The 19,021-nt window shown below is 40.7% G+C and overlaps 2 protein-coding genes across 4 annotated transcripts in view; both read right to left on the bottom strand.

Moving 5' to 3' along the window:
• Positions 1-75: 75 nt before the first annotated feature.
• On the bottom strand, positions 76-8,612 carry glo1 (glyoxalase 1). Its single transcript, XM_061765375.1, has 6 exons — positions 8,415-8,612; positions 3,327-3,409; positions 2,792-2,932; positions 2,575-2,642; positions 1,367-1,456; positions 76-448 (listed from the first exon to the last, which is right to left on the bottom strand). Exons 1-6 carry the CDS (start codon positions 8,481-8,483, stop codon positions 357-359), a joined length of 543 nt encoding a protein of 180 aa, XP_061621359.1. The 5' UTR covers positions 8,484-8,612; the 3' UTR covers positions 76-356.
• A 421-nt stretch (positions 8,613-9,033) lies between these two features.
• Positions 9,034-19,021, bottom strand: part of eprs1 (glutamyl-prolyl-tRNA synthetase 1) — a 43,670-nt gene continuing 33,682 nt past the window's right edge. For all 3 annotated transcript variants that reach the window (XM_061765370.1, XM_061765372.1, XM_061765373.1), the window contains 12 exons: positions 18,762-18,813; positions 18,433-18,642; positions 18,252-18,324; positions 17,725-17,804; positions 17,531-17,632; positions 16,412-16,567; positions 16,140-16,337; positions 14,520-14,693; positions 14,274-14,434; positions 10,737-10,815; positions 9,811-9,875; positions 9,034-9,737 (listed from right to left, as the gene is read on the bottom strand). In XM_061765370.1, the coding sequence (XP_061621354.1) occupies positions 9,587-9,737; positions 9,811-9,875; positions 10,737-10,815; positions 14,274-14,434; positions 14,520-14,693; positions 16,140-16,337; positions 16,412-16,567; positions 17,531-17,632; positions 17,725-17,804; positions 18,252-18,324; positions 18,433-18,642; positions 18,762-18,813 (1,501 nt within the window). In that variant the 3' untranslated portion in view covers positions 9,034-9,586. The remainder of the gene's footprint in view (positions 9,738-9,810; positions 9,876-10,736; positions 10,816-14,273; positions 14,435-14,519; positions 14,694-16,139; positions 16,338-16,411; positions 16,568-17,530; positions 17,633-17,724; positions 17,805-18,251; positions 18,325-18,432; positions 18,643-18,761; positions 18,814-19,021) is intronic.

Here is a 19,021-nt window from a genome sequence, read left to right as displayed (position 1 = left end):
AGGCCTTTCTAGATCCGGCCCGCGACGTTCAAAGTTAGAATACACCTCATCCGAATGGCACGTAAAACCACAGCGTTGCAGTAAATGATTTTATTTTGAAAAGCACCAGAGGAAAACGCTCTCACTTGCATTTGAACGCCAGCTCTCACATTTATTACATACAGCACCATATCGCAACTACTGTGCTTTCACACACAATAAAGTTATTTCAGAACAAAAAGGTTTATTGGTTTACTCTAAATGTCCCATGGTGGAGCAGCTTAAATGCCGCTAACTTGACGTTTTCATAATTTTCCCACACTGTGCTCCACAACCAAGAGCCTCCCTAAAAGCGCAATGCTCCTCTTATCCCTTTTTTATGAGGTGATGGAAGTCATATTGTTGGGACTCAGGATCTCAATCCAGTAGCCGTCAGGGTCCTGGATGAAGGCCAGTCCTTTCATTTTACCTGCAAGATGGGGAAAAAACAATAACTGAAAGGTTCATAATAATAACAGGGACACATAACTTAGAGCAGTGATTACCAATTGTGTGTCGCTGTAGTAATTTATCCAATTTCACTTCATTGGTGAGAAAATTACTCTTCATTTACTACAAATAATGTTTTTGTTCATCTATCTATGCCAGCAATGCATACCAACTGGAAAAAATATTACATTTGTGACAAAAATTGAGAAAGGATCATCATTATTTCAGTAGATCTACTTTTGTGACATTTTTTGTTTGGTGGTGTACTGTGAGTGTGCACAGGCTCAATTAAGGTTGGGAGACACTGTTTTAAAATCAATGGGTTTCATTCACTCACCGTACGAACGTTTGACACACAAATCTATGATTCATCGATATGTTCATTCCTCTTTTTGTGCATACTCTGCGAACAAATTTAGAACCTCCTCAGACCATGCGTACACACAAATAATGCGGGATCAGCTTTCGAACAAATGTCAAACATCTTTTACCCAAAATGTACAATGTACTGGAACTACAGTCATTTATAAAAGCAATAGTAATAACTTTAACGATAATAACTCAAACCAGGAATTTGCTAATGCGTTGACTGTCCTAAATACCAATGAAAAGGACACATCTCATCACTTTTACCCTTGTTCCGTTCAAGTGCAACATGTGCGTGTGTCGCCGTTGCAGCTGTCTGCATGCAGTCCGATGTAGCTCAACGAGCAGGAAATGCAATTGGACCGCTCGCATTTAGAATGACTACTTATTCACTAATATACGCATGGTGGTGCGAAGAAAATTAACCAATACGCATGTGTCATGAATTATGCGTATACACTGAACTTGTGAGCAGAGTAAGAACATTTCTACGCATTTATTAGTGAATGAAGCCCAATGTAAAACGTCTCACCGTCATCGGGTTTCTTGACGAAGGTAACACCTTGCTCTTCAAACAGCTTGCAAGCCTTGTTGACGTCCGGCACCGCGATGCCGATGTGGCCTGTCGAGAGAAACGTGAACGCAAATCAGTGGATTTTGCTTTTTTGGGGGGTTTTTAAAAAAGCGTCAACCCGCTAATTTCTGCTGGAACTTCCTACGTCCTAGCTCCTCCCACCAGAAATTCCATCGAGGGGCAAGCATATTCACAGAGGAGCGATGCAGGAGGACATAGGAATGTTTGGGGGAAATAAGCATTCCTCAATGACGTCATGAAATTGAGACATCTCCTGAAGATGATGACGTGTCACAAATGAACCCTCTGTGTGGCTAAATTATTACTACCACCACAAATGCCCACTTTATGCCTTATATATTAAGTGGAATTACATGAACTTAAAATATAATCAACACTGTTACTCTTTACAATTTTGCAAATGCAAAGACGATCATGATTGGTCAATAACAAAGCTGTCCTGCATGCACCTGTTGGAAAGTTTTGACCCGAGGTATGTGATTCCAACTGCAAATATTTTACCAAGGTCACCTTGCATCTCCTGTACACATGTACATGAAATAAGATCCTGAGAGTTGGTTCCCCCCCCCCCCCCCCAAGGAAGCACTTATTTTCACAGTATCTGTAAAGAAAATATATATATTTATATTATTTCTGTGGAAGGCGATGCATGTTAAAACTGGGAAAAAGACTTTCAAAGCAATTTTGGTATCAGGAGAAATAAAGCAAAACTCGTTTTGAATCGTCATTGTCATTTGCTTGTTCTACCGTATGTGCAAAGGGGGTGGGGGGGGACGGACAATCAAATAAAATCAGATTTGTGTGTGGGGAGGGGATGTTATTTCAAGCCCATAGCACCCAACAGTAGTTTTATTATACAAAGGTCAACTTCTTTCCACACTTGTATGGCTGTAATGAATGATCCTCATCAAAGCGAAAGTACATGTACTTTATTGTAGAGAGTTTTTTTTGTTTCTTAAATTCTTTTTACACCTGTATGACAGCTGAAAGTGTTAAAACGTTACTTGAAACATTACCAGTACACTTTATCATTATTTCTTCTTCAGTTATTTATGATTGGGGGGGGGGGGGGATGTCTTAAAATCTCAACAATGGATTGTGTTAGCAATATGAATGCATCTGTATGATGTGATGTCCAAACTTACCAAAGCCACGTGGATCAGAGTTTCCGTTGTGGTACGCCTGGCTTTCATCTGACTCCGAACCCCAGTTACTAGAGGGGAGGTGCAACAGGAAAGAACACGTGGGAAACCTAAGCTACTTTACCAGAGCTGTGAAAATTGATTGTATCACAAGTCAAAATTGAAACGTGCTGCTCTCGGGACTAACGCCACCATTTTGGGGAACCGCCGAGACCCTTACTGCGTCAACTCTATGGTGGCCCTGCGGGAGAAAGTCCAGGACGTCCTCTCCTTGACGTCGGCGGGGATCTCATTCTTGTCCTCATAGCCCAGGAAGAAGAGGGAGAAGCGCATGGAGGGGAAGTCAAACCTCTGCAGCAGCCTTGGAGGAAATTGTAAACGCACACGCAAAGCACTTAACTCATAGAGCTCCATTCAATGAGCGTGTGTTAATACTATAATTCATATTAATAATAAAAATAACAAAATTTTTATTACACTATATTTATTGTGACCTTTTTTAATCTTCCACCCAATAAATAGCTTGTATTTAAAAAGACCTTGAAACCAATACTGAAACAAATTAAAGCTAAATTAAAATTAAGCATTTTCCAAAAAATAAAAACAAACGTGCTCTAAATAAACTACTAAAAGATTAGATTAATTAATTTAATTAATTACATTAAAACTAACCTAATTTGAAAAAAAGTCAAACCAAAATAAAAACTAACTATAAGGAAAAATCCAAAACAATTATATAATTGGTTAACACTCACGTCATGCCAAGGATCCTGGTGTAGAAATCCAAGGATTTAACTGGATCTTTCACCCGCAGCATCGTCTGCTGCATCATGAAATCCTATGCAACACACAGCAATAGCGTCTTTACATTCATAACATACAACTAGTGAAACAATTTAATCGATCTAAAGAAGCAGTACAAAAATGGAGATGAAAAAAAGTGGCATATTCTGACACGTGCCTGTGAAAAGTGGCGTCCAGTCAAACGGCACCTTCGTGTGAGCTTACACATGGAACTAACAACCATCACCACAAACGTGTGTGTGTGTGTGTGTGTGTTTGTTTGTAATGACATAACTTAAGGTAATGAGCCTTAAAATTGGACAAGGCTCTTTCAAAATGGTGACTCAGAATAAAGCAAAGCTGAGAAGAAGACTGCAAGAAAAGTTGTCCATTTCAGAATAGTCAAAATATTATGAGGAAAAAAAAATTCAGAAAATTAGAAGAGCAAAGTTGTAGTAATATCATGAGGGAGAATTTACAATATTACGATAATGATGTTACAAGGATAAAGTAGGAATACTGTAAGAGAAAATATCATAATGCTAAAGACAAAAAGTTGAAAAGGTTTGAAAAGAAAGTGGGAATAAGACGAAAATGAAAAAAAAGTCTTAACATTGCAAGAACAATGTTGAATATTTTCAGAAAAACGCTATAATTATTATTATTGTAGTCAGAATTAAGTTGTTTTATCATGAGAAGAAAGTTACGAGAAACATGTTTGAAGCATAAAGTTGAAATACGGCAAGAAAAAAGTAATGTTTCAAGAACGAAGTTGTTAGGTTATGAGAATAAAGTTACACTCTTACAGGAAAACGTTAAAAGTATAAAGTCGGAATACTGCGAAAAAAAGTCCTAATATTTTTTGGACAAATAAAAATTAGGTCACCGGAGGAAATTGAGAAGAAAGTAGTGCACACCACTCAGGGGCCACAGCTTAGGGACAATGAATGCCAGTCGGCGATCTGGCAGTCATCTTAACAGGGGGAATGGTGGGTTTTCACTATGCTCATGGCGGTGCTACTGGGGCTGGGCCCCTCTGGCTGGATGGCTGCTAGGGGCTCCCCTCTCATGACCCGTGGCATGCCCCCTTATCGTTTCCCTGTTGGGCGCCCCTATCCGCCTTCCTTTCCGCCAAACGGGGGACACCGTCCCGCCCTCTGGCTGGGCGGGGACTGGCTACATTGGCAGGCCCTGCGGGTTACTGGGGGGGCGTCTCGCTCTCCTGTGGGGTTGTTTGCTGGGGCGTTGGTGTTGGATGGGGAATGTGGACCACCCTGGGTCCATCGGTGTAGGTGGAATCCCGTCCACCCAGCCGCTCTCGGGTGGGCTCTTGGGTCCGACCCCACCTCTCGGGTAGGCGGTGTGGGGTCCTCAGCCCCCGCAGTGCAGGCGCAGCAATTACAAGTCACTTCTGAAGGTTATTGTGCATGCGAGACGGTGTCAATTCACTTGCATGTATCCACAGATATTCACCTCTGGGACATATTCGATTGGTGTGGGGCCACACACTCACTGCGATAACTCATAACTATGCAAACTTCCTGGGTATCCCCTCACTTGCACTCTGTTTCTTTAGATGTCTATAGACTTACAGTCACTCCCACCACACTTCAGCTGTACAGCCGGGTCCACCACCTCTGTCCTGCATGCTTCCCCTCTTGTCCTTATTCTGTCCAGTCCTGTGCTATATTGTCCTGTCCTTCCTTCACAGGTACTAGGTACTATTCTTTATTTTCCTCATCTTTCTTACAGCTAGTGTCCCGTCTTTTGTCATCTTCTCTTCCTATATTTAGTTATCTTTTCACCGTCTATTCCTTGTATTTTTTTCTCTGTCACTCCCCTTTAAAACTTTGCTCTGTCCGACTGAAATTATTTATTAAATTAATAAATATCTATCAGAATACAAAGAACCACAGTGGCAGTTTAAAAACTCCACTGTGGCACGGTAAAACGGTTCCGGTATAAACGGGATACAGATCCTCCTTTCTGCTTGACACAACACGACATTTAAAAAAAAAAAAAAAAAAAAAAAAAGGTGTGTGTTTATGAAAAGAAAGTCGCAAGTCACTAGAAAAAAAAGTCAGAAGGCTATGACAAGACAGTGGTATGAGGAAAAAGGCCTAATGTTACAGGAATTAATTTATTAAATGAGAAGGAAGTAGTAGTATTATATTACAATTAAAACAAAAAGAGAATGTTGGCATAATAGGCGGTCTGAAATTAACACTCGCCAGGCGAGTGAATGTTTATACCGCCGTACACAAACATACACGTGCAAATCATAGTGCAGCGGCGTGTGTCCTGAAACCAATAATATTGGAGCAGAGCGTTCCGGCCAGGAAAATGCGTGAGATTCCTAATAACGCCGATATCAAGTTATCAGCTGCGGGCATATTTCCTCACTATAATATGACGGGATGTGCGTGACAACAGCCAATCGGAGATGTCCTTTTCCTGCTCCACTCCCATTTGCAAGTACCCAGAGTAAACAGAAGCCACGTCTCCTCGCCCTGTAGCGAGATCGAGACACCTACTTAGCCGTCCTCGGATCCTGCCGAGTCAGCCTTGACCCGTCCTCGCCCCAGAAACGGAGCCGACGTTGGTTGTGTGGCGGCGTCGCCAAAGCGACGTGGAGAAATGCCATCAACTAGCCGATGTGTAAAGTATGTCGGCATCCTTAAAAACGGGCACCACTGTGTTTATTCATTTGAAGAAGTACCACACAAGTGATTATGTGGAAAGCAAAAATAAATAAATAAATAAATAAAAACAAAAATTACATTTTATTGTAGTCAGTACAGCCTGTCACTCTCTGTTGCTAGCGCAAGTAGCATTAGCAGTTATGCACTGCTAGTGGTGGGCCACCAGCAACAACAATAAACCATGTCATCATTATTCCGGTGGTTTGTAAAATGACAAAACTAGCTAATCTGTATTGTTATTCAAGATGATGCACATTTGAAAGTAGCGATAATGTTAATAGGGTATGTAGCATCATAACTGGAGAATGATAATGTTTACTACTACTGTGTTTGATTCCACGTCAAAGGAATCTTCATCTTCTCAGAGGGTTGTTGAATGTTGAACTACTCTCTAACGTCTTTAGTTTTCAGTACAGAGGCTTTAAAACTGGCTATTTAAAAAAAAGTTTAAAAACATTAAATAAATCATGATAATAATCAAGATCGGACAATATGAATATTTTTTTTTTTTTTGCCAGGTCGAACAGCCCTACAACAAACACATAAAACAGGTTTGACAGTACAAGCTAAAAACATTAAGACGTCGTCATTAAAAACAAGGAGCAGTTTTACTATGCAAAATCCAAACTCTTTAAAAACAAATGAAACATTGACAGCCTGATGTTTCAGCCTCCAAGCTGCTTAAAAGTCCTTTAAAAGTGTTCAATGATGAAAAATTAACCAGGCGCCCACACGCCAGGCAGTATGATCCCACGGAGGCTGTAATGCTTTTCCAAGAGAACTGTGTGAGGCCAGATTTTATGAATGTTAAATAAAACTATTTTTTTCTTTTTGCTGTTGCATAATGTTACTGTGACTTCTTTGTTTGCATCAAACATAACCGTATTATAAAAATATGTATAGCATTGGGGATGCACACATATACACACATATCGCAATGACAATTTTTTGGGATATATTGTGCTGCCCTAAGTAAAATGATATAATATTTTGGCCAGTAAAAAATATGCTTGGCTGGTGGATTTTTTTCATCTACCAGCCAACTTGGCCGTTGAGTAAAAAAGTTCATTTCGGCCCCTGATAATGGTGATGAAGGTGATTTTCTCGAAAATTGTGCAACCTCAGGGTGTAAAAGACTGCATTTACATTTTATTTATATTTTTAGAGCTAGGGCGTAAATGTGAGACTTATTAGAGAAGCTTTTCAAAGACAGTGTGTGTAGGTTCAAAGTTGAAGCATCCAGAGCTCACACGAGAATGCTGAAAACATTCCTGTCAGTCTTAATGAATGGCAGCAGACTGGGCAAACATTCACACAGCCTTTCTTGTCAGACCAAGTGGGGCGGGGTAAAAGCCAAAAGAATCTGAACAAACCTCTCAAACGTACATTTAAATGAGACGAGTATTAGTTGTTTAGTATGCGTTTAGTATAGTCAAACTACAGCGTGCAATTTCTGTACAAATGTCTCCATTAATTTGGGAAATTATTCATGCAAAATATGGAACACTAAAACAAATGTGGAACTTGAAGGGGCGGTTGGGTGAAAACATTTGATTAGATTTAACTTGGTAAATTCACGTCACAAGTACAAGGCAACGAAATGCAGATTAAATAGCATACACAGTGTATGTAGTGTGTAAGGCGAGAGATTGTACTCTATGTGAATATACTGTATGTCAGCATTAGTCTATTCCTGAATGAGCTGAACAAATTGAATTTGGAATGGTTTGAATCACTGAGAACGATGGAAGGAGGTCAATACGTATAATGGCTGCATTGTTTTGGAGACGTAGTCAAAACTGAGGGAGTTCAAAAACACGTTTAAACTGATTCAAACCATTCAGTTAAACTATGAAAAATGTGCCCATTCATTTCAGTGGGAACTGTGTTCATGGAAATTGTGGAATTGTGTGAATGTCGAAATGGTATCCTGGCTCTTCCGAGTTTTGAGAGTATTCTAAAGTTGCAATGGTTTGAACTGGTTTAAAAATGTGTACGTTTTGGAATACTAGTCTATTTTAAGAGTGCTAGGCTAGTTAGCGTCGTAGTCAGTGCTAACTCCCACTTGCCTGCATGCTGGCCGCGCATATATATATATATATATATAGATATATATATTTCACTACTAACAACACACCCTATCGTCACAACTCTACCCCTATTTATAACACTTTCGTGAAAAATACTAATTTTATGTAACATGCCGATTTGCAGTTAACTTAACCATGTCCGATAACGGACGAAACCCACAGAATCACCGGGTAATGGTGTGTGTGTGTGTGGCTGGCGTGCCCCGTCCGTGGTTAAACAGGCCCTAAAAGTTCACTCCCAAATCAAAGAGGTGACAACAGTCCTTACCTTGGTAATTGAGTCTCCATCCTTACATGCCGCCGCCACCAACTCGTCCGATAGACCTTTGTCGCTCATTTTGTCTTGGGGAGCTCAACTCAGTACCTGGGTGACATATTAAAGTGTGTTCGTCGACTCTGCAGCCTTCGGCGGGGTGGAGACACTCGCTCGCTCTGATTGCCTGTTTCCCTGTCAAACCCACAAAGGCCGTACTATGAAGACATCCGCTGCAATAAAAGCCAGCCAGTTTTGTGAAATGCAAATATACTAAGTATTTTAACATATGTGCATTTTAAAATATATGTAAATATAGTCATGCATATTACAAAGCAAATAAATTGGTACTTTGTGCTCTGAAATCGATAATGTTTTTATTTTGTGGGAAAAAAGCAGGAAGTGACTTGGTTGCCGTCATCATGATAGGCGCGGTCGCCACGAGTTTGTAAGTTTTTTGTAAGTTTAAAAAAAAAGTCAAGTTGATAACTGAAACTTGAGTTGTATTTGTTTGTGCAGTTAAAAAAGCAGTGTGGTAATTTTTGAGCCGTTTTTAAAAGATAATTGTGTCAAGTCAAGGTAAACTTGTAAAATGAGGCGCACACTATAAGAACGAAAAAGACAAAAGCCCCTATTTTTACCACATAAATAAGTTTTATTATTTAGACAAGTTGTTTAAATAGTGACCCCAGAGGCTATAGTTGGCTTTTGAAGTCAGAAACCCAGTTGTACATAGTTGGGCTGCTGCAGATCGACAAGATGATTTAGTTCTTCTTACCTGCAAGCCAATGGTGTAGCAAGCTGGATAAAGAAAAAGACCCAAAGCTCAAGTTAAGTGCACCTGAGAGGCAGCCATTAATTCCAAGGGAGTTTATGACAAGATTGTTTGGTTCTCCGTATTGAAACTGCAGTATTTATTCATTATTTGTCATTTCTTATGGATGCCATTCAAGGAAAAATGTTTGTTTCTCTCATATGTAACTGAGGTTTAAATGGTTTCTCTTCCTCCCACTTCTGTCCAATGATCACATTTTTTCTTTAAAAAAAAAAAAAAAAAAAACCTAAATGACAGAAGAATACAAGTGACATTGAAAACCCAACTGCAGGAGATACAATACAAAACAGAGTAGATGAGAGGGAATTAAAAAAAAAAAAAAAAGCCCTTTACTGCAACAATAATTCCATCCTCAGTAGCTACGTCCAAACATGGTGTAGTACAGAGCCGGTGCCTTGCCACAGACGCACAGCTGACCGGGCTGCAGCGTCTTCAGTGGCGAGAAAGGGATGCACAGGCTCTTCGCACCCATGGACGGCGCTCCTGGCTCCTGGTCCTGGTCCCTGACACACAAATCAAAACTATTAGTACTACAGAAAAACAAAAGGAGGAGAAAGAGGACCTTTGTGTACATACTTGGCAGTGGTTGTCTTGATCCAGTCCTCGCACGCCATGCTGCCGCAGAACGGGATCTGGACAATCTGTCAAACAGGACAACATGCATTAAGGAGGTCAACAAACATACCGACAATCGGGCCGCTTCTGAGCATTTCCCCTCCCTCATGTTTCAAGTCCCAAATGTCGGATCTCTCTAAATGTTTATCCGGAGACATTCTGTTGTGTGGGGAGTCACAAAGGTCATTTTTCCTAAACTGCTCTGAAAATCGCAAGGGCCAACAATCGCAACCCATTTGATATTTATGATGGCAAATCCTTATGTGAGTGATCCGAGCCACCAAATCCGTAATTGTGATGTGAACCGGAATGACAGCCAGTCAGGAAACTCACTGAAGCTGGTACTGTTGTCAGACACAAATAGAGGAGCAACTGGTTTTGATAAGTTTTTATTTTATTTTTTTAAGCCTCACAAGTCTCTCCCCACAATAAAAATGACAAGGATAAGAGTTTGCCACCGCAATCTGGTTACCAGATAAGCTAATAGTTCGCCTAGCATCTTCAAGTTCTTCTTCTGACATGGGTGGGCAGTATGGCCCGCTTGCTTCCTTCTTTAAACAGGCCAACCAAGCATTATCAAGAGTCCTGTAATGTGTTATTTTGAATGAAATTAAATTAAAAAAATAAATGCATAATTTATTATTTTATTAAACATTTTTCATCCAATAAAAACAGAACAAAAATATACATTTGTTAGTCTGATTCCCTGTGGCACCATGTTGCTTCGCACAGATCAGACATGATTTGGGGGAGGAGTGTCGTGTTGATTTTGTGTACACCACACACAAGTTAAAGAACATTTCACACATTAAAAATTGGAACATCCGTAAGTTTTAGTTAAGAGTGTGACTGAGGAGAGGACGTCCTGTGTGGAGCTTGCGCCTCACCTTGCCAGAGTCCAAGTCCTTCTGGAACTGTTCCATCGTGTCTGCAGCCACCATGTGGGTCTTTAGGTCATTTGAGGCTCTGTAAAAAAACATTTTTTGCATTTATCTTCATTTGCAATTGTTAAACGTGTGTCAGAGTAATGTTCAAAATGTCCAACGAAGTCATTTTAATCAAGTTCCTTCCTTTCTCCCTTAACCTCAGCTTTACACGTCACATCTGCACTGAAGCAGTATATTTTTGACTGCTGGCATCTGATGTCATTGTAATTAAGTCACTACAGACACCTAGAGGCCCCACCTGTTATTTATTTTTCCTAAGGGGGCGGGGGTTTGGTGTAATTAATCAGGGGTAATATGTGGCCATTAAAGGCAAGAATAAAGTAAATGCAGAAAAGATACAGCACTTCCTAAGCGCCAACATCAACTCATACAGTCATGCTCACCATTATTGGCACCAGTGATGCTGGTAACGCGAGTGATTCCAAAATTCCGCCATTTTGAGTAACGAGCAAATTAACACTTTACTTTACCCGGGAAAGTAATCAGACTACAGTTACGTTTTCAAACCAGCAATAGTTACTTTTGAGTCATCAATGTCTCTCACCAAGTACTGATTTGTGGCTGGTGACTCAGAAAAAACGCAGTCCAGGCATTCAACAGCATTTAACCGTTCATGCACACTGCTGATTTCTCAATAAGCGGAAGAAAGCAATTGGGAGGTGATTGTTGATTCTACAACAGTGACGGTGCAGTACATTAAAAGTGCAAAGAAATGCACAATTCCACTATCGCCACACTATCCTTTGTAAAACGTGTATTTGATTGTTGTTACTTTTTTATTTACACATTAAGAATTAGCGTTGTGCATCGTTTGAATTTGAGCGATTCTGATTCCGGTTCCAAACGATTCCAGATTCAGATTCTTTTAGGGGGCTGGGTCAAAAAGGTTTGCATGGTTTAAATAAAGGGTGTCCAAATTATGAACATCCATTTTGTTAGCAGCCCGAAGCATAAACAAAGATGAACATTTGACTCTGGGTTCTTTATAACCAGTATCAATATCAAACCTATTAACTAAACGGCAATGTGTGTGGAACTAACCCAATTGACTTAATATTCATTAATTAATGTTTCAGCAAAAAGTTAAATATAGCATTGTTAAAACAGTTATTTTGGACTGTTTCATCACATCAAATGGTTTATATATGCTACTCCTGGTCTGCTTGACGCATGCAAGCCTTCACTCTGGATATGTTCTTCAGATGGTCGAAGGTAGTTTTAGTAATTGATTTGATATGACTGTTGAAAGTCAGGTCTGAATCTATCTGAAACACTGTTTTAGACAGCGACACAACACCTCAATTGAACTGTAGTCATCTGGAGACACTGCTAGATATAAGTGTGTCATCTGCATAACTGATAGTCAAAATTAAAGTTCTGAAGAATTTGACCCAAGGGTAGCATATACAGGCTGAACAGGAGTGGTCAAAGAACTGACCCTTGAGGGACCCCACAGGTCATTGCCATTCGATGAGATTGAACACTTCCAATGGTTACAAAATAACTCCTTTCCTCCAGGTAGGACCTGAACAATTTAAGGACTGTTCCATTTAGTCCTACCCACGTTTCCAACCTGTTCAGCAGTATATTATGATCTACCGTATTAAAAGCCGCACTGAGGTCCAACAAGACCAGAATCGACACCTTTCCCTAGTCAGTATTCAACCTTATATCATTTAACACTTTGATAAGAACAGATTCTGTACTGTGATGAGTTTGGAAAACTGATAGAAATTTGTCAAAAAGCCCATTTAAGTTCAAGAAATTGCTGAGTTGGTTAAAAATAACTCAACAATCTTGGCTATGAAAGGGAGATTTGAGATGGCTCTATAGCTTGCTAACATGGAAGCGTCCAGCGTTCTATTTTTTTTTAAGATAATGCTTTTTTGGTACTGTGGATAAGTGATATTCCTGCCACTTGGCAGCTGCTGAAAGTAACTAAAAAGTTACTTTTTTCTAACTTTGTTACTTTTGAAATTAAGTCATCAGTAAAGTAACTCAGTTACTTTCAAGCTCAAGTAATCAATAAAGTAACTAAGATACATTTTCAAGGTAACTTTGGCAACACTGATTGGCACCCCTTCATTTTTTGCATAACCTGTATATCTTCAGAAATAAATTGAACTGTACCAAACATATCAACAGGATCTTTTAATTGGAGGCCCAAAGTAATTTAAAGAAAATTGCTTCTTTCAACTTAGATATTGTAATTTCAATGACGAAAACAAAAAACACTAATATTGGCACCCCTCCTTAATATTTGGTTGCACACCCTTTGACAGCGATGACAGTCTCCAAACCTTTCTTGTACCCATCTATAAGCTTTCTGCACTTCTCAGGTGGTATTGTCTCCCACTCGTCCTTTGCAATTTGTTCAAGCTCTTGAACATTTGCAGTGTTCTTTTCCCCAATGGCAGATTTCAGCTCCCACCAAAGACTTTCAATTGGATTGAGATCAGGACTCATTGCTGGCCATTTAAAATAAAAAAGAAAAGTCACATTTTTCCTTTTCAACCATTCCTGTGAGCTTTGGGTCTTTGTCTTGCTGGAGGACCCGTGATCTTCACCTCAAATCAAGTTTTCTAACACTGGATAAGACAATTCATTCTAAAATCTCTTGATAATTTTCTTATTTCATGATAGCTGTGTTACAGTCTAGGCCTCCAGTACCAGATGTAGCGAGGCAGCCCCACTGCATTATGGATCCTCCACCATGCTTGACTGTTTGCAAGGTGTTCATTTCCTTAAAGGCTGCATTGTGCCATCTGTAAACATACTGTTTGTGTGCATTGCCAAGAAGCTCTTTTTGTTTCTTCTGTCCATAAAATATTGTTTATCATTTGCTCTTTTGTATCAATCTCTCTATAGAAAAATGTTTCACTTGATTCATTTTCTTCACGAGATATTCCACACTTAGTACTTAAACTTCATGAGCGCCAATAATGGTGAACACAACTGCGTGCTGCTCACAGCCACTATTGCTATAACTTGTTGTTACGTGTTAACTGCATTCTTGTCCTCTATCTCCTTTTTTCTTGTGTACACCTTAAGCTTGTCCCTTCAATAATGCAGTGGCTCCCCTTAAATGCAATCTGTTGCGACATACATTCGTTTCACATTCTGAAGAGAGATACAGTAAATGCAGGCGTGTAATTGTTTCCCGTGTCCTCATTAATAGTTATACAAAGTAGTATATAACACCCTGGGCTGCTCCGTGTGTTGTTTGAATGGTTATAATTTACCATAACATCGGGGCTAATCCTATTAGCATGTCCAACCAGCTCCCTCTGCCAGTCACTTAATAATATTACAGTGGATCGACTGCATATCAATACACCAGCATTGCGCAGGACCCTACGATGTGACTATTGCACACATCCATTGCGATGACGATGCAAAAACGATATATTGTGCAGCCCTACATATTAGCAGTAGAAGCGATTATCAGTGTTCTATCCATGTACTAGTACAGCTTACCTATTGAACAGGCAGCTCTGAATGTCCTCCAACATGGCGGCTATCTTCTTCTCCACCTCTCCCTCGGGAATGGTCACCTTATCGCCCGTGTCTCTCCTCACAGCGACACACTGGCGCTGCTGCATGTCCTTCGGGCCCACCTCTAGACGGATGGGAACCCCCTGGTTATAAAAAAAAAAAAAAAAAAGCCATTATTTTTTTCCCTACTTATAATGAATAGTTTCTGTTAAAGTGGTGGCTTTGGACCTTGAGCTCCCAGTGGTTGAACTTCCACCCTGGGGAGTAGTTGTCCCGGATGTCGCTCTTCACTCTGATGTCAGCGGCTAGCAGCCTGTTGACGTATTTGGCGCACTGGTTCATGAGCACTTCCTTGTCCTGGTCTGCCAGCGACGCCGTGATTCCGCATGGAATGATGACAACCTGTGCAAAGGTGCAAAGAAAGAGAGGACATTCATGTAAGCAGGGCTGGACCACAAAGTCTTAAAATATAATCAGATTTTTTTTCACAAAAATCCTATTTTAATCTATTTTTCCCCCTTTTTGATCATAGAAAAATAAAACAAAAATCTAAACTTTTGCTTTTTGTTTTTTCACTTGCAGTTTAAACCAGAGGTTTACACACACTACATAAAAGACGCTTTTTTCCTCTCACTGTCTGACATGAAATCAGACTTAGGACTTAGTCAATTAGGATCACCGAAGTTATTTCTCCATGTTAAATGCCAGACTAATAAGGGATTTATTTAGACAACCTTTCATTACGTTTTTCACAAGTCACAAGTTTACATTAGTAAAAATATATTCTATTCTACCTTCTCTATTCACGAAGCACTGACGCATGTAATCATCATGTTAAACATAACCAACAGCAAAAGTATGACCACCTACAACACCAGTCATAATTTAAAGTAATGGTATCAATATCCACAAAACACGAGGCTTCAACTTATGAGACGTAACACCAGAAGCCTCTCTCAAATCGAAAAACCACCACTGCGAGGTTTAAGGGTTCAACAGAAGGACATGCATTGCCAACACACACGCACTTCCAACCTACTTTGAGCAATGTGTCAATATAACGTAAGGTATTCAGCGCCAACAAGTGTTCAGCACCTCTCCGCACTGAACACTGTGCCAAGTATGTTAGCTATTGTCCATTTTCCCTCTTCAAGAGGAACTGGGGGGTCAGCTGTTTTCTTCACCAGGAACTCAAGACGAGCCACAGTATATTCCACTTCAACCACATTAGTCCCAGCTAATACAACTAGAGTGGTTACCTTTAACGGAGCCAGCAAGTTAACTTGTGTTCAGCCTCTGGGTCTAAGATAGCCAAGTGCGCCAATGAGCTCCATACTGCGCTCTCCAAAACACACATACATCTACCCCTGTCAGTTTAGTATCCAGTTTTGCAGAGGCTGCTGTTTTGAGTTATCAAACACTTACATCAATAATTAATTTAAAAAATTGTGCGGGACTGTTTTGCGCCAACATGACGTACGTAGCCCTAGCAGTATCCACTGGCCCGATTTTTTATTCCCCACTAAAGGCTGGGATAGCTGCTGCAGATTAGGTTCCTCTCAATAAAAATTAATCACACCTTTGCTTTTTTATATTTTGAACATCTTAGTAATTCAAAATTAGTATTTATTAAGATAACCATAGCTACAAGGATAAAATACCTCAAAAAATGTTTTTTTAAAGAGCAGTGTCTCAACTGGGGGGGCACAAGCATTTTGGTGGCCGAGCACAGCCCTCTATGGCCTGCCCATGGCGATGGGCGTGCTGAGGCAATGTTTATTTACTTAGTCAAAGTGATTGATGTAAGTGACTGCAGTTGAAGATGATGAAGTAGTGTAGCGTGTCTACCTGAAGGCAGGCAACTCTGGGCGGCAGGACCAGCCCCATGTTGTCTCCGTGCACCATAGTGAGGACGCCGATGGTCCTGGTGGTAATGCCCCAGGAGTTCTGGAAGGCGAGCTGCTTCTCGCCGGGCTTGTTTGGGTCCTCGAACATGATGTCAAACATTTTGGAGAAGTTCTGACCAAGATGGTGGGACGTCGCACCCTGCAGTAGGTAGCAAACACAAAGTTAGCAAGTTAAGACTGCTACTCAACAAGCGCCAATGGAGGAGCATGTACCTGAATGGCCCGGCCACTGGCGGAGATGAAGGCCTCCACGGTGGTGGTATAATCGCCTCCTGCAAACTTCTCCTTCTCTGTCTTCCTGCCTTTCACCACTGGAATTGCCATCAGCTCCTCATATACTCTGGCGTACAGGTCCAGGATCTGAAGGACCTACAAAGTGGAAAACAGATGTATCAAGGCAGGTCCTGTTTGATTCCATACCGAGGTGATGCTCAAACACTTTCTGTTAAGATGTTCAAACAATCCCACCTGAACCTACTCATTACCGGTTCTACGGAAATTTAAATGACCCATCAAGTGTGATGACCTTGTAAAACATCTCTAATCCTTTGAACAGCTTTTTAGTTTGTGTAAATTACCTCTGCTCACCTCTTGGCAGACAAGAAGTTATCTTTTGGTTGCCAGTGCTTTGGATTACGGGGAAAACGGTAGTTCTGTGTTAAAGTTTGACAGTAACACAGAACTATCATTTAGGCATTTCACAGGGTTTCAATGTAAAAACTATTCATTCATTCATTCATCTTCCGTTCCGCTTATCCTCACTAGGGTCGTGGGCGTGCTGGAGCCTATCCCAGCTATCTTCGGGCGAGAGGGGGGGTACACCCGAAATGGACGCCAGCCAATCGCAGGGCACATATAAACAAACAACCATTCACATGCACACCTAAGGGAAATTTAGAATCTTCAATCAACCTACCATTCATGTTTTGGGGACATGCGAGGAAACCCGCACAGGGAGAACATGCAAACTCCAAAAAGGCGGGGCCGGGATTTGAACCCCCGTCCTCAGAACTGTGAGGCGGATGTACAAACCCATTGTCCAACGTGCCGCCATGTAAAAATTAATGCAGTGAAAAAGGTTCATTACAAAAACAAGTGAGTGGACATGCACAGTATTGTACATAACCACGACGGAAATGTGTTGTTTATGGGCCAAAGAAGAAGTAATTTTGGTAAAGACCAGGTTAAAGGAGTCCATCCAAAAAATTACTCACACTTGCTTTGAACTACGAAAGCATCTTGAAAGAAAAAATAAATCTCCCTGACAAATAAATTCCAAATGAAATTAAAAGAACCTCCCATGGTAAATCTATATGCCAGAAGTTTGTTTACCTCCTCGGCGGCCTCCTCTTTGGTAGCAAAAGCCGTGTGTCCCTCCTGCCATAAGAACTCCCGAGTCCTCAGGAAGGGTTGGGGGTGTTTGAACTCCCATCTCTGGAAGATGAGAGAGCGGAAAAGAGGTAAGATTTCCCGCTGTCTAAACTCAATAGACCAAAGTACAGACTGAGGAATTCGCAGACACTGACCACAACGTTACACCACTGGTTGAGCTTGATTGGAAGATCTCTGTGGGACTGGACCCATTTGGCATAGGCTGGGTACATCACTGAAAAACAAAACCATGTAGTTCTTAGGTTATTTCCCAGGTATTGTTGTAAAAAATACCTGGACAGTCGGGTACAAAACTACAATCCCAAAAGATAAGGCCATTGTAGCCAATCAGACATCTGAAAAAGTCACAATAAGGGAAAAAACACAAGATTAGCAACTTGATCAAATAGTGTTGTTTGTCAATCCCAAATTATTTTTTCCACAATCTTCAAATCCCTTCTGCTTTTGGTAAACATAAGCTTTACAGATGCCAACTCTCTTCAGGCGGTGCGCTGTGGTAAAGATGTCTACCGTGACTCATTAACATAGGTCTACACCATAACACTTAAAAAGCTTTGGAAATACTTCTCTGGCCAAAAAGTGAGCTAAATCGGTGTTTACATGTTGACGAGAGTACATAAAAATTTGCATTATTAAAGTTTAAAGATCTAAGAGGTCTGACCCGTCTCACTGGTGGGTCGTACAGCGATGGGTTCTGCCAGCTCGGTCTTCCCTGAGCGTGTTACCCAGGCAACCTGGAAAACAAGGCAATTCATTTATAATTATAATTATAATAATAATAATAATAATAATGAGTTTTTAGTGATGTATAATCTTATGATTGTATTTTAGTTCCAGATTACCTCTGGAGCAAAGTCTGCAATGTGCGACTTCTCTCTTTCCAGGGCGGCCTGGGAGACAAACATAGGGAAGTAGCAGTTCTCCACGCCCAGCTTCTTGATCTCACGGTCAAAGAAGTCCTTGATGGCCTCCCAGATGGCGAAGGACCACGGGCGCAGCACATAGCAGCCGCTCACGTCATAGTACTCAATCATCTCCGCCTTGGTGATCACCTGCATGGGAAAAACATGCAGGTATAAGTGGTCAACCAGTAATTAGAAAAGGACGTTGTACGCCATAAGAATGTGCAGGCGTACCTAACATTGTGGTCATTGAGTGTATTTTAATCTACCTGAGAGTACCAGTCTGCCAGGTTCTCCTCTTTCTTAGCTTCTAAGCCCAAACTGAAAAGGATGAAGGCAGATTTAAATCTGAAGAGGTATTAAACAATTGCTCAACCGGCCTCCCTCCAGTGTGTTGAAAATGGCTTTCGGAAGTGTCCGGCCAGAGTCAAAATACAAAAATGAAAACATTTTAACTTACCAATATTACAGGACTCTTGAAATGTAAATGCTCGGTGGGCCAGATTAAAGAATTGAGCGGGTAATACTT

Source organism: Phyllopteryx taeniolatus, chromosome 2, assembly GCF_024500385.1.
Source record: "Phyllopteryx taeniolatus isolate TA_2022b chromosome 2, UOR_Ptae_1.2, whole genome shotgun sequence".
In the NCBI taxonomy this organism is placed as follows: Eukaryota; Metazoa; Chordata; class Actinopteri; order Syngnathiformes; family Syngnathidae; genus Phyllopteryx; species Phyllopteryx taeniolatus.
This window is presented reverse-complemented; position numbering and strand designations above follow the sequence as displayed.

What these genes read in the sequence shown, in the direction of transcription:
- glo1 (XM_061765375.1), bottom strand. Translation starts at nt 8,483, where the DNA reads ATGAGCGACAAAGGTCTATCGGACGAGTTGGTGGCGGCGGCATGTAAG. An exon ending in ATGGAGACTCAATTACCAAG is followed by an intron (nt 3,410 to 8,414) that starts GTAAGGACTGTT and finishes TGTGTTGCATAG; the next exon opens with GATTTCATGATGCAGCAGAC. An exon ending in CGTCAAGAAACCCGATGACG is followed by an intron (nt 449 to 1,366) that starts GTGAGACGTTTT and finishes CCCATCTTGCAG; the next exon opens with GTAAAATGAAAGGACTGGCC.